The sequence below is a fragment of the Pecten maximus genome, chromosome 6, assembly GCF_902652985.1.
Source record: "Pecten maximus chromosome 6, xPecMax1.1, whole genome shotgun sequence".
Taxonomy (NCBI): domain Eukaryota; kingdom Metazoa; phylum Mollusca; class Bivalvia; order Pectinida; family Pectinidae; genus Pecten; species Pecten maximus.
Window position 1 is genome coordinate 4737345 of NC_047020.1, and position 23893 is coordinate 4761237.

At 37.5% G+C, this 23893-nt stretch overlaps 1 protein-coding gene across 1 annotated transcript in view; it reads right to left on the reverse strand.

The window, feature by feature from the left end:
- The window catches only part of LOC117328792 (PDZ domain-containing protein 8-like), a 33857-nt gene extending 15506 nt beyond the window's left edge, over window positions 1-18351 (reverse strand). The window contains exons 1-16 of the mRNA XM_033886338.1: window positions 17691-18351; window positions 17378-17496; window positions 17192-17270; window positions 16606-16695; window positions 15539-15715; window positions 14688-14768; window positions 11757-11976; window positions 11009-11118; window positions 8781-8867; window positions 7455-7537; window positions 6976-7060; window positions 5546-5953; window positions 4921-5028; window positions 4329-4472; window positions 2978-3084; window positions 2346-2561 (exon numbers count right to left, since the gene is read on the reverse strand). Of these exons, the coding sequence (XP_033742229.1) occupies window positions 2346-2561; window positions 2978-3084; window positions 4329-4472; window positions 4921-5028; window positions 5546-5953; window positions 6976-7060; window positions 7455-7537; window positions 8781-8867; window positions 11009-11118; window positions 11757-11976; window positions 14688-14768; window positions 15539-15715; window positions 16606-16695; window positions 17192-17270; window positions 17378-17496; window positions 17691-17840 (2264 nt within the window). The 5' untranslated portion in view covers window positions 17841-18351. The remainder of the gene's footprint in view (window positions 1-2345; window positions 2562-2977; window positions 3085-4328; window positions 4473-4920; window positions 5029-5545; window positions 5954-6975; window positions 7061-7454; window positions 7538-8780; window positions 8868-11008; window positions 11119-11756; window positions 11977-14687; window positions 14769-15538; window positions 15716-16605; window positions 16696-17191; window positions 17271-17377; window positions 17497-17690) is intronic.
- Window positions 18352-23893: the final 5542 nt, after the last annotated feature.

The following is a 23893-nucleotide window of genomic DNA, read 5'->3' on the forward strand; positions in this document are numbered from 1 at the left end:
TGGACAGGTCATCTACCTCATAGGAATATCATTACAGACACAGTGATATGGTTATAGACAGGTCGTCTACCTGATAGGAATATCATTACAGACACAATGATATGGTTATAGACAGGTCGTCTACCTGATGAGAATATCATTACAGACACAGTGATATGGTTATAGACAGGTCGTCTACCTCATAGGAATATCATTACAGACACAGTGATATGTTTATAGACAGGTCGTCTACCTGATAGGAATATCATTACAGACACAGTGATATGTTTATAGACAGGTCATCTACCTGATGAGAATATCATTACAGACACAGTGATATGTTTATAGACAGGTCGTCTACCTGATGAGAATATCATTACAGACACAGTGATATGGTTATAGACAGGTCATCTACCTCATAGGAATATCACTACAGACACAGTGATATGTTTATAGACAGGTCGTCTACCACATAGGAATATCATTACAGACACAGTGATATGTTTATAGACAGGTCGTCTACCTGATGAGAATATCATTACAGACACAGTGATATGTTTATAGACAGGTCGTCTACCTCATAGGAATATCATTACAGACACAGTGATATGTTTATAGACAGGTCGTCCACCTAATAGGAATATCATTACAGACACAGTGATATGTTTATAGACAGGTCGTCTACCTAATAGGAATATCATTACGGACACAGTGATATGTTTATAGACAGGTCGTCTACTTCATAGGAATATCATTACAGACACAGTCATATGGTTATAGACAGGTCGTCTACCTGATAGGAATATCATTACAGACACAGTGATATGTTTATAGACAGGTCGTCTACCTGATAGGAATATCATTACAGACATAGTGATATGTTTATAGACAGGTCGTCTACCTCATAGGAATATCATTACAGACATAGTGATATGTTTATAGACAGGTCATCTACCTGATGAGAATATCATTACAGACATAGTGATATGTTTATAGACAGGTCGTCTACCTCATAGGAATATCATTACAGACACAGTGATATGGTTATAGACAGGTCGTCTACCTGATGAGAATATCATTACAGATACAGTGATATGTTTATAGACAGGTCATCTACCTGATGAGAATATCATTACAGACATAGTGATATGTTTATAGACAGGTCGTCTACCTCATAGGAATATCATTACAGACACAGTGATATGGTTATAGACAGATCGTCTACCAGATAGGAATATCATTACAGACATAGTGATATGTTTATAGACAGGTCATCTACCTCATAGGAATATCATTACAGACATAGTGATATGTTTATAGACAGGTCACCTACCTCATAGGAATATCATTACAGACATAGTGATATGTTTATAGACAGGTCGTCTACCTCATAGGAATATCATTACAGACACAGTGATATGGTTATAGACAGGTCGTCTACCTGATAGAAATATCATTACAGACACAGTGTTATGTTTATAGACAGGTCGTCTACCTGATGAGAATATCATTACAGATACAGTGATATGGTTATAGACAGGTCATCTACCTGATGAGAATATCATTACAGACACAATGATATGGTTATAGACAGGTCGTCTACCTGATGAGAATATCATTACAGACACAGTGATATGTTTATAGACAGGTCGTCTACCACATACTCATTAGGAATATCATTACAGACATAGTGATATGTTTATAGACAGGTCATCTACCTCATAGGAATATCATTACAGATACAGTGATATGTTTATAGACAGGTCGTCTACCTGATGAGAATATCATTACAGACACAATGATATGTTTATAGACAGGTCATCTACCGCATAGGAATATCATTACAGACACAATGATATGGTTATAGACAGGTCGTCTACTGATGAAAATATCATTACACACATAGTGATATGTTTATAGACAGGTCGTCTACCTCATAGGAATATCATTACAGACACAGTGATATGTTTATAGACAGGTCGTCTACCTGATGAGAATATCATTACAGACACAATGATATGGTTATAGACAGGTCGTCTACCTGATGAGAATATCATTACAGACTAATGATATGTTTTATACATTTCAGATTCATCAATGACAATTTCTATGCTGATGGCCTGTAATTTTTTTTCTTTTCACTATATTCAAATATTCATATTGCAAACACAAAAAAAGTTCTGAAAACTACTGTATACACATCTGAATAAACTTTGCATCCTATAAAATTGAACATCACAAAAACAGCTAAACAGTAAAACAATTATAGATAAATATCTGTAAATTTTATGAATGTTTATACTTAATGTTTTCAGAAACAAAATTATTATTTGCTAAATTAAATATTTCTTTAACATGTTACAAACTTTTTAATGCTGTCTTTGTCGGTCCCTCTAGCCATGGTTTGTGGTGGATCTGGAGGTGGAGATTCTGTGTGGATCTCCCGTTTTACTTTGGTCATCCTTTTCTTGTCCACGTCTGTCATCTTGACAGGTTTGTGCCAAAATGCAAGAGTTATGTCCCCATGACAGAGGGATGGCTCAAAACCTTTGTGACTTGCAAGGTTAGAAAATTTAGAGCGACTGAAAAATAGAAATCACCATCTTCATACAATTTTTTTACAAAATCCATTTTGATAGGTAGAATGAATGCAGTAGCATGATTCCATGATATAGGGTTATGCAACGAGTTTTCCTTACACGTAACTCCAATGATTTCTTTTTTAATCCATCAAAATATGAAAATGACTCATTTGAAATAACAGACCGACATATACCAGCCACACTCATACAAATGTAAAGGTCTCTGAAAGCCACACCAACACTGTTGCTTGAAGTTTTGCTTCAAATATTGTAACACTATCAAAGATGCTCATATTACACATTTTGTCAACTGTCAATAATGACAATCATATTTTAAAAACCAGAATCAATATCCCGTAGCAGAAAATGTCATTGCACTGTGCACAACTATGAGCTGTAACTAGAAATACACAAACCTTGCCCCAGCCCTGGGGTCAGTGTGTACCAAGGGAATTGTATGCTGAGTATCACCTTGTGTCGTCATCAAACAATCGAGACATATATCAGGTACAGGTAGACTCACCTACAACAGGTAACCACTCATTCTGAGGACCAAATACATAAACCCTATACACTGTATTTTTTAAAGTAGAACTTAATCTAGTAGTTGGCTTATGACACCACGTACATCTCAAAAAAATATTTCAATGGAAAATTACCATTTTCACTGATACAGCAAATCTAGTAATGAATAGATTTGTAAAAATATATACAATTGTGTCTAAATGACCAATATAGTAAAGGACTTCATTTGTAACGTCTATTAATTTTTTTGTATTTTTTTTTTTTTTTTTTTTTTTTGGTTGATATTGCAATTAATACCGCATTTATTACAGAAAAAAGCATGTTTAGTTATAAGTTAGGTTATCAGTTTCTTTTCCAGACCAGGATTAATCCTCTACTATGTATACATGATATACTAAATAATAATATATAGTATGTACAAGTCACATTAAAATATTTTTAGTGTTAGTTGGGTTATGATACATCGACTCTGTAATTGTATAAGATATCTTAATTGGTTTTATCTCAGAATTTATCTAATCTGTTTTTGAAGTTGTTTGTTTTTGGGCTGATATGTGCCTGCTGCTCTTACAGTGAAATATTTTTTTCTGAAAACATTTTTTGGAATTCCATCTGGCACTGTGTTTGTCGGACATGTTAGACAACAGTTTTATATACAATATTATAGTTATAGTTATTGTTATAGTTTATTCAACTTGAAGCCTTACGGCTCATAAGTATAACATAGAAGCATCAACATACACATATATACAATACGTAACTAATTGTTATAGAGGATGAACAAAACAGTAGGCGTAACTGGTGAAAAGCATCCGCAAACATTGATTTTGGCAACAAAAGCACAATTTGTCAGAGTAGTCAGGGGGTGGACAAAACAATAAACATAAATGGAGACGAGTACCTTAAGTCATTAATAAAAAGTAAATAATACAGTTTGTAAGAGTAGATAGATAGTAGTTACCAAACAATAGGTATAACTAATATAAGTATCTAGGATTTTTCAAATGCAAATATATACTTTGTGAGAATAATTACATGATGAACAAACAATATATATAAATAGATATAAAAAGAGATAAGTAACTAACATCGTTAATACAACACTAAATACAAAGTGTACATAATTTAGATGAATAGTTAGGGTATGAAAACTAACATGTTTAATGAACATATATTGAGAGATAATACAGTTTTCACAATCATTTTGTCATGTATATATTTCTACATTACCAATCAACTTACATGTCCCAGAAGAATCTCCTTGCCTGGTTTTATAATTCTGTAATGTTTGTCGAGTTTAGGAGGAATTTTACACCAGACACACACATTGAGGTAGCAAGCATCTTTATCGACATGCAGCATAAACTTCTCATTCCACTTTGGGTTCTGTAAGGTAACAAGTGTAAATAGATATAAACATGATACACTTTCTTCAGGTTGGTAAGTATACTAATAGATTAGGTTTTCAACAAACCTTAGTTGAATTAACTAGTATGTTATTTACCAGTTAAGTGTAAATACATTTCATAGGTACTGTAATTGTACCAGCTATTAAGGGGGTTTTAAATCAATCAACAAATTAGTGATATCGTAATCATGCTTCCAATTTACAGCTCTAACACTAAGTTTTTGTTTTTTAAAAAAACAAAATCAAACTTTTGCTGTGTATTGACAAATTTTGGTGGTAACAGCCAAACAATGGACAGATAGTCTCACAAACTACTACTCAGAACACAATCATTGGGAGCTCTCAACATATACCTGTAACATAGAAAACAATAACCAAAATACCCGTGTTCTATAAAATAGCATTCCTGTAATATGTAAAGCGTACCTGCCGGGAGGAGACCTCCTCTGTCTTGTGCTGGTCACATGACTGATCATCCTGGTCAGGTAAATCCTCTCCATCACTGCCTCCATCATCATCAAGGTCGTCTTGTACCTGAAGGTCAAACACCATGAATGTGACAACCTCATTATCACATGACCAGTTAGTGTTTAATAAAGGCTTTATAGACAATTACACATCCACTCCATATTATACAAGGTACCAAAGGCTTTATAGCCAATTATAACATCCAGTCAATATTATACAAGGTACCAAAGGCTTTATAGCCAATTATAACATCCAGTTCATATTATATAAGGTACCAAAGGCTTTATAGCCAATTACACATCCACTCCATATTATACAAGGTACCAAAGGCTTTACAGCCAATTACAACATCCAGTTCATATTATACAAGGTACCAAAGACTTTATAGCCAATTATAACATCCAGTCAATATTATACAAGGTACCAAAGGCTTTACAGCCAATTACAACCTCAGACACACACAATCTCAGTAGTAGTAATGAAATGAATACATTAGCTTTTTTAAGCCATTGCCTCTGTTATCAAAACTAAAAATCTGCCACAACAAAAAAGTAAATCCAAAGTAAAGGGAAAATAAGAATACCGTATTAATGAGTGCTGTGTCGCTATGGGCCCGCTGTCGTACAGTTTTGAGGTTGACCTCCTTCCGAGGGGAGGAGGAGGCTGACTGAGTCTGAGTGAAACTCCTTGTGGTACGCACAGTTGTCTCCACTGCTGTAGAAGATGAGGAAACATTTCCCTTTTCTCCATCACCTTGACCTTTCACCTTCCTCTGTAACAATGCTTTCCCTGTGTTTACCAATGACATGACCCCTTGCTTCTGTGACATCTTTTCTGGAGTGTCCTTTAACCCCATTTGACCTTGTTTTTCTGTAACATCCTTGGTTACTGGTTGAACTTTCTTGTCCTCATAGTCTTTAAAGCTGATGTGTACAAAGTCTTCTTTCTGATCACATGACTTTTCTCGTCCACCGGAATCACTGTCTACGTCCTGGCACAAAGGGAGAGAACCACTCAATAAGGATGACATGACAAACTGGGAAATGGATTAAACAGAAAAACTCTCTTTCTGACAATGTTAATCTAGAAACCAATATCTATTGAGAGGACTGTAAAAATTCACTTCCTGACAATTTTAATCTAGAAACCAATCTCTATCAATGATGTGTTATGATTAGTAAACCATAAAACAACAGACATTTGAAAATTCTGACCAATTTGGATTAAAATCTCACATATTAGTCTACATCCTAAAACAAAACCTTGTCAACATTAGCTGCTGAGCATTAGCTCACTGTTAGACAGAATTGATAGCGTACATATCTAAAGTATCTAGGTACTTACAAACAACAACCTGGTACTAATGACAGTACTCCTGATATAAGAGGGTTACATGGCGAGAAACTTATGACAGGCACCTTAAATAATTAGCCAAACCTTTAACTAGTTGAAGGACAGTTGACAGGAAATGAAGACCTAGGATGTTATCCTTTAACATTTCTGATACAAAATAATGCTTTTGGTGTTAAGAAGGTTTCAAATCAAAATTGTGTTCTGAAATATCAACTGCTGACTTCAGCCTCAACAGTATAGGAAACCTTTACTAGCACCAATGTATCATGTCCTGTGTGCCATCAGTTCAGGATGTTTTTTATCCAAGACCAAACAAAAACAGTTTTTATCTCAAATTTAAAAAGAGCAAAATCATAACTTTATCTATTTAGTACTAATCTAAATGGGATACAGTGTACACAACACTAACTAAATATTATATAATAATTAAGCACGAAACACAAATTATGATATATCTGAAGATGACAACAGCCCTGTCTATCGAAATAAAATGGAATTGTGAAATACATATATATATATTACACCTGAAGACCTTGCTCTCAAAGCATGTGAAAGCGCTTGTGATTTTCTGGTTTGTGTTTTTTATTATTATTACTATGTACATGTATATCCATCACAAGGACATTATTCACTTTTAATTATATATATATATATAAATACCAATGAAAGGAAGCTCTCCTCTGTCTGCGGCATGTCCTGGGTCTGTTGACTCTTGGACTTTGGTCTCTCTATGCGGACAGTAAACCTACAGCAAAGTATGAGTTAAAGCATCGGCCATAGGACAGGTCCATATAGACAGTTTGGATGTGTGGGATTCAGTTCATACATAAAAAGACTTTGTAAGTCTGTAAGATCATTTGAATAACTAGTTACTCCATTTTACTTCTTTTCTTGTAATGAGAAGTCAGTCCTGATTCATGAGGTTAAGAATGTTAATTAATCTAGATCATTCTGGGGAAACTACTACTTTGTTGAATGAGCAAAACATCCTTGGACATTTTTCGGATGACTATCTTTTCACCTACTGGTTTTTCCAAAGTAATTCAGATATGAGAATATGAAATCCTACAGATCTTTGAAGGTCGATAAAGATCAATTAACAGACGGTCATTAGTTTGAGGTACTGGACTAAAACCTACCTGTCACCAGCATTCTTAAATAACTTTTTGGCCTGTTTTGATGAAGTGACACGCGAAGTTCCCACGCTTATGAGTATGTCCCCCTACAAACACAGAAATTGTCAATGGAAAATCATCTATCAATCACTAAAATGTATCTAATAATTTCTTAATATACTTATAATAACAACAACTACATGTACATGCAATTATCAATATTTCTTTCCTGTCCTTTATTTTAGTTTTAAGCAAATTCCAAAATACATTAACATTTGTGATTTTTTTTTAAACACAACCTAAAGATTTCTATGTTAAAAAAAGTGATAGACTAAGTATGGAATCTCCATGTATACCTTACAGACATGTGTACATTAACTATCTTACCTTTCTGATACCTGCTGTAGCGGCTGGAGACTTGGGTGTGATTTACCTTTCTGATACCTGCTGTAACGGCCGGAGACTTGGGTATGACTTACCTTTCTGATATCTGCTGTTGCGGCAGAAGACTTGAGTATGACTTACCTTTCTGATATCTGCTGTAGTGGCCGGAGACTTGGGTATGAATTACCTTTCTGATATCTGCTGTTGCGGCCGGAGACTTGGGTATGACTTACCTTTCTGATATCTGCTGTTACAGCAGGAGACTTGGGTATGACTTACCTTTCTGATATCTGCTGTAGCGGCCGGAGACTTGGGTATGACTTACCTTTCTGATATCTGCTGTTGCGGCCGGAGACTTGGGTATGACTTACCTTTCTGATATCTGCTGTTGCGGCCGGAGACTTGGGCCAGAGACTTGGGTATGACTTGAGACTTGGGCCAGAGACTGGGTGTGATTTACCTTTCTGATATCTGCTGTAGCGGCCGGAGACTTGGGTATGACTTACCTTTCTGATATCTGCTGTAGCGGCTGGAGACTTGGGTATGACTTACCTTTCTGATATCTGCTGTAGCGGCCGGAGACTTGGGTATGACTTACCTTTCTGATATCTACTGTAGCTAGCTGAGACTCAGGTATGACTTACCTTTCTGATATCTGCTGTAGCGGCCGGAGACTTGGGTATGAATTACCTTTCTGATATCTGCTGTAGCGGCTGGAGACTTGGGTATGACTTACCTTTCTGATATCTGCTGTAGCGGCCGGAGACTTGGGTATGACTTACCTTTCTGATATCTGCTGTAGCGGCCGGGGACTTGGGTGTGATTTACCTTTCTGATATCTGCTGTAGCGGCCAGAGACTTGGATATTACTTACCTTTCTGATATCTGCTGTAGCGGCCGGAGACATGGGTATGACTTACCTTTCTGATATCTGCTGTAGCGGCCGGAGACTTGGGTATGACTTACCTTTCTGATATCTGCTGTAGCGGCCGGAGACTTGGATATGACACTATCCACTACCACCACATCCTCATACTTTTCCAGGAGGAAATCCTGTCAGGTTAAAAGGTCAACTTTTTAACAGTCATACATCTTATATAACATTGCAGTATTAGTGTAGATCTTTAGCGAGTGTTTTTTGTAACTTTTGAAAAATAACTAATAAGAGTGAAAGCGATACCATATACAACAACTACCAGTTTGTGTGACCCGTTTCTACCACAATAGAAAAGCTATTCTGAGAATGAAGTGACCCGGTTTGTGTCAACATGTGTTCTTTTCACAATATCAGTTGTGGTGTAAGGATAATTAATCTGCAAAACTGACAAATTCGGGAATGTATGAAAATATTACAATTTATTACAAATCATGACAAAATAATAAGTAGGTTTATTCTTTCACAGCAATAAATTGATAAAAATCTTTATAATTTATGTTATCACGAGTATAGCAAAACAAGTGGGAACTACTTTTTAGGCGTTATCATTTCCAGGATTTCAAGAAGTTGCCTTCAAGTGATAACCAATCAAATTGCATTGAACCACTTGATTAAACAAGAGGCCCATGGGCCTTAACGGTCACCTGAGATTCGAAACATTTCAGATAATTTAATTGACCCTTTTTCGCCCCACCCATCAGTCCAAGGGGTCACTCAGGGCCAACATGTGCATACCATTAAGCTGTCATTCCATGCTGATAATGTTAACAAAGTTAGAATAAATTCCAATAGAAATCAAACAAGGTATTTGATTCTACCTTATTTGGGTCTTGAGAAGAAGATTTTGAAATTTCAGTCAATTTGACCCTTTTTGGCCAGCCCATCAGGCCTGGTTGGGGACCATATAATTCACAATTTTGGTTGACCTTTAGCCATAGAAGCTTCCTCCTAAATTTCATTGAATTTGGTTTAGCAGTTTTGGAGAAGAAGTTGAAAATGTAAATTGTTTACGGACGCACGACAACAGACAAAAGGCGATTAGAATAGGTCATTTGAGACTTCGTCTCAGGTGACCTAAAAATGTCCAGGTCAGAGGTCATCATATCAACCAATTAGAATGCATTTAGAGTTTATTCCATGTGTGGTATAAACTGGACGTCATGCCTTGGGAGTTAAATAGCAACCACCTATGGTGGTAGAAATAATATTACAGTATAAGTGTAGATCTTATATAACATTACAGTATTAGTGTAGATCTGATATAACATTATAGTATTAGTGTAGATCTTATATAACATTACAGTATTAGTGTAGATCTTATATAACATTAAGTATACAGTATTAGTGTAGATCTTATATAATATTACAGTATTAGTGTAGATCTTATATAACATTACTGTATAAGTGTAGATCTTATATAACATTACAGTATTAGTTTAGATCTTATATAACATTACGGTATTAGTTTAGATCTTATATAACATTACAGTATTAGTTTAGATCTTATATAACATTACAGTTTTATTGTAGATCTTATATAACATTACAGTATTAGTGTAGATCTGATATAACATTACAGTATTAGTGTATATCTTATATAACATTACAGTATTAGTGTAAATCTTATATAACATTACAGTATTAGTGTAGATCTTATATAACATTACAGTATTAGTGTATACATGTATCTTATATAACATTACAGTATTAGTGTAGATCTTATATAACATTACAGTATTAGTGTAGATCTTATATAACATTACAGTATTAGTGTAGATCTTATATAACATTACAGTATTAGTGTAGATCTTATATAACATTACAGTATTAGTGTAGATCTTATATAACATTACAGTATTAGTGTAGTTCTTACATAACAATACAGTATTAGTGTATATCTTATATAACATTACATTATTAGTATAGAACTTTCATGGAGATCTGATGATGTCAATCCCATAATAAAACTGTTATTGATAATGGGTAGACATTTATATAATTGATTGATTGTCAGCATTAGTTTTCATTTTCCTTCCAAGGAACATCTCCCAAACAGCAATAGACAGAAGAAAAAAACAAATAAAATGAAATCATTACAATATATCATACTAGTATCACACGACGCCATAATATTGTAATACATGAAGTGAAAATATAATTATTAAAAATTTGAAATTCAACACTAGAATATTCCTTTTGATTAGACCAAAACACAGGTTTTATCTTATATCCAATATCAATTATCTGAAATGCTTACCTCCTTCATATTCAGACCTATAGATGCTGTATGATCTGTGACAATTTCAATGTCCAATACATCCCATACTTTCTTCTTTAACTCTACCAACTCTGACCACTCCATGTTATCTGAAACAACATTGAGTATCTGATTAAAATCTGAACGATATACTGCAAAAGTGAAGCAAAGTAATCACTCACAAGCTAACTTTGCTTTATTTGCTTCTTAAACCGAAAATATTACAGATTTCAATGAAGAGCACTGTTCTGATATGTCGATTCTGAAAGCTATACTAGTGTTGATATAAGATGAAATAATAAGAAATGGCTAACTTGACATCAAATTTATTACTTCAGATATAAAACTGATATGATACAAAAGTTTATCAAACATTTCAAAATATTTCATGAAAAATCATGAAATTTTCTTGAACATTAGCAAAACAGCAATGGCAGCATCTAAATATGTGGAGACCAGGGACAGCATAACACTTAACCATACTCAAGTAATGTCATGTCTTATTTAAGTGTAACTACAATTCTTTTAACAGTTGGTCAGGAACTTGTTAATCATTTAACTCCAGAAAATCTTCATACAGTAATTATGCAATTTGAAAATTTCATGTGCCTTCAAATATATAAAATATTGTTTTAAAAGCAGTTGAAACTAGTAAAAATATAATAAAATCATTGTTGCAGTGTAATTACAAGGAATTTTTGACACTTGTGACTATTAATATCTGACAGAAGCTGTTATGAGAGAGTACCTATCGAGAGTGTACAGTACAGCTGACAGCTGGCCGGCACCTCGGTGATGGACAGTCGGCTACACTCCACTATTGTCACCTGTAGCTGACCTTCACCTATCCTGTTACCATGGATTCTCAATTCCTTTGCAGGTTTGAATTCTTCTGGGCGGTCAAAAAAGGGCCGAAATCTCATCTTATAGTTCGGCAATATGTGTTTCTTTCTTAGTGATCTTTTTATCTGCAGAACAAATTAAGTAATACGACTTATTGTACATCATTCAGTGGAAATTATTAAAAATTCTTATTCCGTGATTTTTTTTTTTACTATAATTTTTTCTACAAATCAATAAATTATGCAAAAACAAATCTTTGCATAGGTGAATTTTTTTTTTCAGGGAATCAATTCCTATATGTATTGACGGAATGATGCATGCCATTAATACCATTAGTAAGGGTAGCATGTTGTCATTACTGACTAGTGTGGCCATTTGATGATAATTACACTGACTTGATTATTGACTGGTAAGGTGATTTGATTGAGGGAGAGCTTTGTCACCATATTCTGAGTCTACACTGACCTGAGTGAGTTGATTTGAGGGAGAGTTTTGTCACCATATCTGGAGTCTATACTGACCTGAGTGAGTTGATTTGAGGGAGAGTTTTGTCACCTTATCTGGAGTCTATACTGACCTGAGTGAGGTGATTTGAGGGAGAGTTTTGTCACCGTATCTGGAGTCTATACTGACCTGAGTAATGACTAATGAGGTGATTTGAGGGAGAGTTTTGTCACAGAATCTGGAGTCTACACTGACCTGAGTGAGTTGATTTGAGGGAGAGCTTTGTCACCTTATCTGGAGTCTATACTGACCTGAGTGAGGTGATTTGAGGGAGAGTTTTGTCACCATATCTGGAGTCTATACTGACCTGAGTGAAATGATTTGAGGGAGAGTTTTGTCACCATATCTTGAGTCTTTACTGACCTGAGTGAGGTGATTTGAGGGAGAGTTTTGTCACCGTATCTGGAGTCTATACTGACCTGAGTGAGGTGATTTGAGGGAGAGTTTTGTCACCATATCTGGAGTCTATACTGACATGAGTGAGGTGATTTGAGGGAGAGCTTTGCCACTGTATCTGGAGTCTATACTGACCTGAGTGAGGTGATTTGAAGAAGAGCTTTGCCACCGTATCTGGAGTCTATACTGACCTGAGTGAGGTGATTTGAGGGAGAGTTTTGTCACCATATCTGGAGTCTATACTGACCTGAGTGAGGTGATTTGAGGGAGAGTTTTGTCACCGTATCTGGAGTCTATACTGACCTGAGTGAGGTGATTTGAGGGAGAGTTTTGTCACTGTATCTGGAGTCTATACTGACCTGAGTGAGGTGATTTGAAGAAGAGCTTTGTCACCTTATCTGGAGTCTATACTGACCTGAGTGAGGTGATTTGAGGGAGAGTTTTGTCACCATATCTGGAGTCTATACTGACCTGAGTGAGGTGATTTGAGGGAGAGTTTTGTCACCGTATCTGGAGTCTATACTGACCTGAGTGAGGTGATTTGAGGGAGAGTTTTGTCACTGTATCTGGAGTCTATACTGACCTGAGTGAGGTGATTTGAAGAAGAGCTTTGTCACCTTATCTGGAGTCTATACTGACCTGAGTGAGGTGATTTGAGGGAGAGTTTTGTCACCGTATCTGGAGTCTATACTGACCTGAGTGAGGTGATTTGAGGGAGAGTTTTGTCACCGTATCTGGAGTCTATACTGACCTGAGTGAGGTGATTTGAGGGAGAGTTTTGTCACCGTATCTGGAGTCTATACTGACCTGAGTAATGACTAATGAGGTGATTTGAGGGAGAGTTTTGTCACCGTATCTGGAGTCTATACTGACCTGAGTGAGGTGATTTGAGGGAGAGTTTTGTCACCGTATCTGGAGACTATACTGACCTGAGTGAGGTGATTTGAAGAAGAGCTTTGCCACCTTATCTGGAGTCTATACTGACCTGAGTGAGGTGATTTGAGGGAGAGTTTTGTCACCATATCTGGAGTCTATACTGACCTGAGTGAGGTGATTTGAAGAAGAGCTTTGCCACCTTATCTGGAGTCTATACTGACCTGAGTGAGGTGATTTGAGGGAGAGTTTTGTCACCGTATCTGGAGTCTATACTGACCTGAGTGAGGTGATTTGAAGAAGAGCTTTGTCACCTTATCTGGAGTCTATACTGACCTGAGTGAGGTGATTTGAGGGAGAGTTTTGTCACCGTATCTGGAGTCTATACTGACCTGAGTGAGGTGATTTGAGGGAGAGTTTTGTCACCATATCTGGAGTCTACACTGACCTGAGTGAGGTGAATTGAGGGAGAATTTTGTCGCCATATCTTGAGTCTATACTGACCTGAGTGAGGTGATTTGAGGGAGAGTTTTGTCACCGTATCTGGAGTCTATACTGACCTGAGTGAGTTGATTTGAGGGAGAGCTTTGCCACCTTATCTGGAGTCTATACTGACCTGAGTGAGGTGATTTGAGGGAGAGATTTGTCACCGTATCTGGAGACTATACTGACCTGAGTGAGGTGATTTGAAGAAGAGCTTTGCCACCTTATCTGGAGTCTATACTGACCTGAGTGAGGTGATTTGAGGGAGAGCCTTGTCACCGTATCTGGAGTCTATACTGACCTGAGTGAGGTGATTTGAGGGAGAGTTTTGTCACCGTATCTGGAGTCTATACTGACCTGAGTGAGGTGATTTGAAGAAGAGCTTTGTCACCTTATCTGGAGTCTATACTGACCTGAGTGAGGTGATTTGAGGGAGAGTTTTGTCACCTTATCTGGAGTCTATACTGACCTGAGTGAGGTGATTTGAGGGAGAGTTTTGTCACCATATCTTGAGTCTTTACTGACCTGAGTGAGGTGATTTGAGGGAGAGTTTTGTCACTGTATTGGAGTCTATACTGACCTGAGTAATGACTAATGATGTGATTTGAGGGAGAGCTTTGCCACCATATCTTGAGTCTATACTGAAGGCAATTTGTGGTTCCTGTCAATAAAAACCATCAACTCATAAATTATCCAGATTAATAAGCAAACTATTTGGCCTAAAATAATTACTTTTTATATCTTTAAAAAAATTCTTCCAAATATATGACCAGTAAAAATGTTCTTAAGAAAATAACCAATAAATGAATAGGGATAACGTTTTATTGAATTAATACTGAAAACAAACTTTAGCCATATTAATAGTGACCTGTAAAGGGAAATTACTTTGTAAATTTCATCTTCATTAATTCATTATTTCATCTTTTAATTTTATCGCAATATACATAAACTTCAAGAAATTAAAGCTGAAATAAATTATACCTTGTACAATTGGGATTTTCTACTTGCTATTTACACTTCAAACAATTTGCTTCAACTGTTTTTGTTTTTGGAAATACAGTGTATTGTAATATTACTCCTTTACTCCCATGCAGTAAATATATATCCTTATTAAACTATAAACTGAAGACATGTCATTTTCTGTACTTATAGTGTAAAAGTAGAGCGGATCAGTATGGCTGCCTTGTACTACATTCTACCGCCTGTCTCAGCTGGGCATCACAGAGAACATGCCTCTTGTGACTCAGTTGCATTAGTAAGCCATCAATTTCTGTTGGAGTGCTCCTTCGGAATATATTTTTTTCTCTGACCTGTTCTTTCATGATGGCACCACACTTCAGCTAAGTGACAAAAACGTACAAGCCACACTGACCAGCTCCTTTTACTTCAACCTCCACGAACTGATAGTGTTTAAAAAGAACAAACATTTACCTCATAAAAGGAAAATGACCAGTGAGTGTATGGCTGGCGTGATAATTGGAGTCTGCCTATGCCTTTCAGACTGGTAATGGTCACACACAAATATGCCCACTTTCCAAATACCAGGTCAATATCTACTGCTAACTGGAAGCCCCCACTGTAGTCTATGTCCATGGCAAGATCTAACACCTGGACCAAAAATAGAAGTGATTAATACCATCTACTGCAGCAGCTTTATCATGTACTAAACACTTAAACCACAGACATATGCTTCTGGTTAGTATTAATAGTAAAGAATATTAGCCCCTTCTCCTTCTATATCAACAAGGTGTAACACTTGAAGATCAGACGATGCATCGACTGTGCAATTGAAGTAGGCTATTGATTGGTCAACAATTATAGTTAGTATTGTTTATAGAACTGTTGACCGATCAGATTGCCTCTTGAAATACCGCTCTAAAATATACAGACTATTTCTGTTCCACATTTGAATCGATGCATCATCAACAATCACCATCCGATCGCTTTTGATCCATTTCCTCATCTTTAAATCATTGTCACATGACAAAAGATTAACATGCATTGATATTTAAGGATTCTAATTAAAAGGTACGTTACAAAAGTTTGTGTGCATTTGATATTTTAGTTGGATTGAACTTAAATTGAAAGTGAATGGAAGCTCAACACTCACTTCTGACTTTTCGAGTGTTACATCTTCTTGATATGTAGTAAGGGTATAGGGGCTAATATTTTTTTCTATAAATATTCACCAGAAGCAGATGCCTGTGTTCAAACCATCAAAGCATTGCAGAAGAACATCTTAAGCTGTAACACAAGGTAAAAACATAATGTTTTGTTCTTCATAATCCTATAACAACCTTCCTTATTAACCAGGATCTTGATTATCTTTTCTGTGCAAATTAATTTATGAAAGTATGTTTTTTTTTTTTTAATTTGCTTACAAACATCATCAAATGGAATATTTAATCATATATTTAGTTGTTTCAAGATCTTTAAAAATATATTAAGATTTAATAATTTATTCATCTCTACCAAAATTACAGGCTAATGTTGCTCACCTCCAGATGATCTTCCTGTTCTATCTTCGCCTTCTGTACAGCAACAGACTTGAGTACAGGAAAGGAGCTGCCCATGCTGAAATCTCTCACCTATTAGACGGGGCAATTAATATAGTCACATGATCTCAGCAAATAGGATATCATTCTCATCTACATGTAGAATTTTGAAGAAGAAATATGATGAAACATGTGTGATGTACAATGTGTATGTATAAAAATATCCACATTTTTCACGAAATATTTTCTGATTAATTCATGCAAAAATGTCATAAATTCCAATACCAAGGGAATTTTGTTTAAGCATATAGTATTAGATTAGAATAAGACATTACATATTTAATTCACAACTGAAATCTACCAGCTCAAATAACTTTCTTTGTGGGAAGTATTTATTTGATAAAATCACTATTCAAAATACATGTAAACAGATTAAATGTCACTGACATTTCATTGATAAAAACATGGTTGTACATATTTTCAAGCCAAAATTCAAGCACTTTTCCAGTCCTTTTTCTCAATTTCCGACAGCAGTCCATACATCTGAAATGGAATCAACATCTTGTTGACAATGCTACATTGCACTTACCGATATCTGATCAATCAACTTCCCAGTTGTAGTCTGCAACATTTCCTCAAACTCCACATTCATCTTCTTTACAGCCCATCTGATTGAAATAAATAACATGTCACTCTGATATCATTCTGTTTATTTACATGTATTCATTATAGATGTAACCCAATTTTATATTTAATGACAGAGAGTATTACTTACTGTCTTATTCGTTTGGAGTCTTTCAGTTCTTTGAACAAAAACTGAAAAAGCAGGTTCAGATAAATGCAATCTTCCTTCTTGCCAAGCTGACCAGGGTCTTTCAACAGCTGCAAAAGTTCCTGTAGGATAAATAAATGCTTATAACTAAAGGTTATTATTCCATAAAAGTTATGTTATGTCGACATTTTTTTTTAACATCTGTATTTTTTACATTCCTGATAAATTTGCCGACCAATTAGTTTTAATTATGAGGGTAAATGGAGAAGGCGCTGCTCACAATTCACTTACTCAATGAGTGCATCAGATAGTTTACCTTTGGTAATTTATAGGGAGCAAACTGGGGAACATGTGGAATGTTTGCTTGTGGCATCAAACGCAGCTGGCTCTTATAGATGAGGTAGATCGAGAGCAGGGTGAGACCCACTCCCAGAAGGAATGAGCACACAGCTATGGTGACAAACATGATGCCTCTACAAAGTCGCAGCCTTGTTTAATGAATTGCATATTTGCCGTCGTGTGTGACCGCTATTACAGGATTCACCTCGATAGCGGTGTGCTTCATGTCAACACGAATCAGTCTTGTGGCTTCCATGTTAACATCAATTGTTACATCAATTGTTACCTATCATTTGGACAGCGCGACAACAGAATATACAATAAAATCGGCATTATCTGGATAGTGTCATGGGGTAAATGTGTGACGAATTTGAATCACTCCGGGCAACCTCGGTTAAACAATCGATTACAGTATCGTGTTCCGAAACTCAGCATCCGTCCCTGTATCTTGACCGATGGCGATGGAAATCGCGATCGATTGCATACAGAAATGTATGTCAGTGGTAATAAAATTTCACTAAGAGTATGCAGCCTTTTTTAACTTCGGCTACTACGAATCCAGAAGACACATGTCAAAGGTGTGAAAATGGATGCTGTCATTCTTAATCACCCTAATATATTTTTGTTACGACTTCTGTTTTCATCTAAAAGCCGGAAATGTCCAAGGGAGGTAATCATTACTCATTTCCGGTATGCTAAATTGGGTCGTCTCAAAACCAATTTGATTTATGACGATTAAAAAAAAAAAAAAAAAAGGAAAAAGAAAAAAAGGAAAAGAAAGGGGGAAATTTTTTTCCAGCTTTAAAACTGATATGGCATCTTTTAATTCATTTAATGTTAATTATGAAACCAGAGTTAAAGTTCTACGTTATTTTATTTGTGGATGCATGGGATCTGGATGACTGTTAGGCAACATAAAATATAACACTTTTTGTATGTGATTTCAGTAAACTACACACTTTTTATTGGTGATGTCAGTGCAAAACACACCTTTTGTGTGTGTTGTCAATACACTACATACCTCTCATGTGTGTGATGTCATATACACTACACACCTCTCCTGTGTGTGATGTCAGTACACTACACACCTCTCCTGTGTATGATGTCAGTATACTACACACCTCTCTTGTGTATGATGTCAGTATACTACACACCTCTCCTGTGTGTGATGTCATATACACTACACACCTCTCCTGTGTATGATGTCAGTACACTACACACCTCTCCTGTGTATGATGTCAGTACACTACATACCTCTCCTGTGTGTGATGTCAGTATACTACACACCTCTCATGTGTGTGATGTCATATACACTACACAACTCTCCTGTGTGTGATGTGAGTACACTACACACCTTTCCTGTGTATGATGTCAGTACACTACACACCTTTCCTGTGTATGATGTCAGTACACTACACAACTCTCCTGTGTGTGATGCCAGTACACCTCTCATGTGTATGATGTCAATACACTACACACCTCTCCTGTGTATGATGTCAGTATACTACACACCTCTCCTGTGTGTGATGCCACTACACTACACACCTCTCCCGTGTATGATGTTAGTATACTACACACCTCACCTGTGTGTGATGTCAGTACACTACAAACCTCTCCTGTGTACCTCTCCTGTGTACCTCTCCTGTGTGTGATGTCAGTACACTACACACCTCTCCTGTGTATGATGTCATTACACTACACACCTCTCCTGTGTATGATGTCAGTATACTACATACCATGTGTATGATGTCAGTATACCTCTCCTGTGTATGATGTCAGTACACCTCTCCTGTGTATGATGTCAGTACACCTCTCCCGTGTATGATGTCAGTACACTACACACCTATCCTGCGTGATGTCAGTACACTACACACCTCTCCTGTGTATGATGTCAGTACACTACACACCTCTCCCGTGTATGATGTCAGTACACTACACACCTATCCTGCGTGATGTCAGTACACTACACACCTCTCCTGTGTATGATGTCAGTTCACTACACACCTCTTCTGTGTGTGATGTCAGTTTACTACACACTTCCTATGTGTGTGATGTCAGTACACTACACAAATCTCCTGTTTGTGATGTCAGTACACTACACACCTCTCATGTGTGATGTCAGTACGCCACACACCTCTCCTGTGTGTGATGTCAGTACACTACACACTTCTCCTGTGTATGATGTCAGTACAATACACACCTCTACTGTGTATGATGTCAGTACACTACACACCATGTGTATGATGTCAGTACACTACACATCTCTCCCGTGTATTATGTCAGTACACTACACACCATGTGTATGATGTCAGTACACTACACACCTCTCCTGTGTATGATGTCAGTACACTACACACCATGTGTGTTTGTGATGACAGTACACTACACACCTCTCCTGTGTATGATGTCAGTACACTACACAACTCTCCCGTGTGTGATGTCAGTACACTACACACCTCTCCCGTGTATGATGTCAGTACACTACACACCTCTCTCGTGTATGATGTCAGTACACTACACACCATGTGTATGATGTCAGTACACTACACACCTCTCCCGTGTATGATGTCAGTACGCTACACACCTCCTATGTGTATGATATCTGTACACTACACACCTCTCCCGTGTATGATGTCAGAACACTACACACCTCTCCCGTGTATGATGTCAGTACACTACACACCTCTCCCGTGTATGATGTCAGTACACTACACACATCTCCTGTGTATGATGTCAGTGCACTACACACCTCTCCTGTGTATGATGTTAGTACACTACACACCATGTGTATGATGTCAGTACACTACACACCTCTCCCGTGTATGATGTCAGTACACTACACACATCTCCTGTGTATGATGTCAGTACACTACACACCTCTCCTGTGTATGATGTCAGTATACTGCACACCTCTCCCGTGTATGATGTTAGTATACTACACACCTCTCATGTGTATGATGTCAGTACCATACACACTTCTCCTGTGTATGATGTCAGTACACTACACACATCTCCTGTGTATGATGTCAGTACACTACACACATCTCCTGTGTATGATGTCAGTATACTACACACCTCTCCTGTGTATGATGTCAGTACACTACACACCATGTGTATGATGTCAGTACACTACACACCTCTCCCGTGTATGATGTCAGTACACTACACACCTCTCCTGTGTCTGATGTCAGTACACTACACACCTCTCCTGTGTCTGATGTCAGTACACTACACACCTCTCCCGTGTATGATGTCAGTACACTACACACATCTCCTGTGTGTGTTGTCAGTACACTACACACCTTTCCTGTGTGTGTTGTCAGTACACTACACACGTCTCCTGTGTGTGTTGTCAGTACACTACACACCTCTCCTGTGTGTGTTGTCAGTACACTACACACATCTCCTGTGTGTGTTGTCAGTACACTACACACCTCTCCTGTGTATGATGTCAGTACACTACACACCTCTCCTGTGTGTGATGTCAGTACACTACACACCTCTCCCGGGTATGATGTCAGTACACTACATAACTCTCCTGTGTGTGATGTCAGTACACTACACAACTCTCCTGTGTGTGATATCAGTAAACTACACACCTCTCCTGTGTGTGATATCAGTAAACTACACACCTCTCCTGTGTATGATGTCAGTACACTACACACCTCTCCTATGTATGATGTCAGTACACTACACACCTCTCCTGTGTGTGATGTCAGTACACTACACAACTCTCCTGTGTGTGATGTCAGTACACTACACACCTCTCCCGTGTGTGATGTCAGTACACTACACACCTCTCCTGTGTGTGATGTCAGTACACTACACATCTCACCTGTGTATGATGTCAGTACATTACACACCTCTCCTGTGTGTGATGTCAGTACACTACACACCATGTGTGTTTGTGATGTCTCTACACTACACACCATGTGTGTTTGTGATGGCTCTACAGCAACTTTGAAGTTGATTGAGGTCATTTCTACAGATACTATGCTGATTATCATAGTAAGCTAGGTTTATTCATATTAATAAATTTTCTAGTCCTTCATTCCAGCATTTTATTGGCCTAATATCTGGTCTAGGAGGCTCTTGGCTATCGCAAAATTATTGTTTACAGATTTAAGCCGATTTCACCCCTGTGACCTTGAATGAAGGTCAACGTCATTTATTTGAACAAACTTTGTAGCCCTCCATCCCAGCATGCTACAGGCCCAATATCAAGTCCCTGGGCCTCTTGGTTATTGAGAAGAAGTCGTTTGAATATTATAGCCTATTTGACCCATGTGACCTTGAATGAAGGTCAACGTCATTTATTTGAACAAACTTTGTAGCCCTTCACCCCAGCATGCTACAGGCCCAATATCAAGTCCCTGGGCCTCTTGGTTATTGAGAAGAAGTCGTTTGAAGATTATAGCCTATTTGACAAATGTGACCTTGAATGAAGGTCACAGTCATTTATTTGAACAAACTTGGTAGCCCTTCACCCAAGCATGCTACAGACCCAATACAAAGTCCCTGGGCCTCTTGGTTATTGAGAAGAAGTTGTTTGAAGATTATAGCCTATTTGACCAATGTGACCTTGAATGAAGGTCAAGGTCATTTATTTGAATAAACTTGGTAGCCCTTCACCCAAGCATGCTACAGGACCAATATCAAGTCCCTGGGCCTCTTGGTTATTGTGAAGAAGTCGTTTGAAGATTATAGCCTATTTGACCAATGTGACCTTGAATGAAGGTCAAGGTCATTTATTTGAACAAACTTAGTAGCCCTTCACCCCAGCATGCTACAGGCCCATTATCAAGTCTCTGGGCCTCTTGGTTATTGAGAAGAAGTCGTTTGAAGATTATAGCCTATCTGACCCATGTGACCTTGAATGAAGGTCAAGGTCATTTATTTGAACAAACTTTGTAGCCCTGTACCCTAGCATGCTACAGGCCCAATATCAAGTCCCTTGGCCTCTTGGTTTTTGAGAAGAAGTTGTTTGAAGAGTATAGCCTATTTGACCCATTCGACCTTGAATGAAGGTCAAGGTCTTTTATTTGAACAAACTTTGTTGCCCTTCACCCCAGCATGCTACAGGCCCAATATCAAGTCCCTGAGCTTCTTGGTTATTGAGAAGAAGTCGTTTGAAGATTATAGCCTATTTGACAAATGTGACCTTGAATGAAGGTCAAGGTCATTTATTTGAACAAAATTTGTAGCCCCTCACTCCAGCATGCTACAGGACCAATATCAAGTCGCTGGGCCTCTTGGTTATTGAGAAGAAGTCGTTTGAAGATTATAGCCTATTTGACCAATGTGACCTTGAATGAAGGTCAAGGTCATTTATTTGAACAAACTTTGTAGCCCTCCATCCCAGCATGCTACAGGCCCAATATCAAGTCCCTGGGCCTCTTGGTTATTGAGAAGAAGTCGTTTGAATATTATAGCCTATTTGACAAATGTGACCTTGAATGAAGGTCAAGGTCATTTATTTGAACAAACTTTGTAGCCCCTCACCCCAGCATGCTACAGGTCCAATATCAAGTCCCTGGGCCTCTTGGTTATTGAGAAGAAGTCGTTTGAAGATTATAGCCTATTTGACCCATGTGACCTTGAATGAAAGTCAAGGTCAATTATTTGAACAAACTTGGAAGTCCTTCACCCCAGTATGCTACAGGCCCAATATGAAGTTCCTGGGCCTCTTGGTTATTGAGAAGAAGTTGTTTAAATGAAAAAGTTGACGCTAGACGGCCGGACGGCCGACGGCCGACGGACGACGGACACCGCACCATGGCATAAGCTCACTTGCCCTTCGGGCAGGTGAGCTAATAAGGCAGGATGTGTAGCCCATTTTAATCATCATTACAGGTGGTGACAGTGATATTTAAATTGTCCAATCAAGGTAACAAACCCTAGCCACCTATGTGAATGGCAAGTGTGTTACCAGTTGACAACCCGGCCACCCAAACAGTATTTCAACAAACTTGATATGTTGGTTGCCCACAGTCCCTAGTTATGGCTTTGTAATTTTGGAAATAGTAGAAAAATCAAATGATGACAAGCTGCCATCTTGGATTTTACCACTTGAAATTTGTTATCATGATTCCATGAGAATTACAGGGGAAAAAAGAGGGAAAAAGTAAAGGAAAGATCCATCTTATCAAGAACCAATAACAATCATTCAATGGTCAGGGT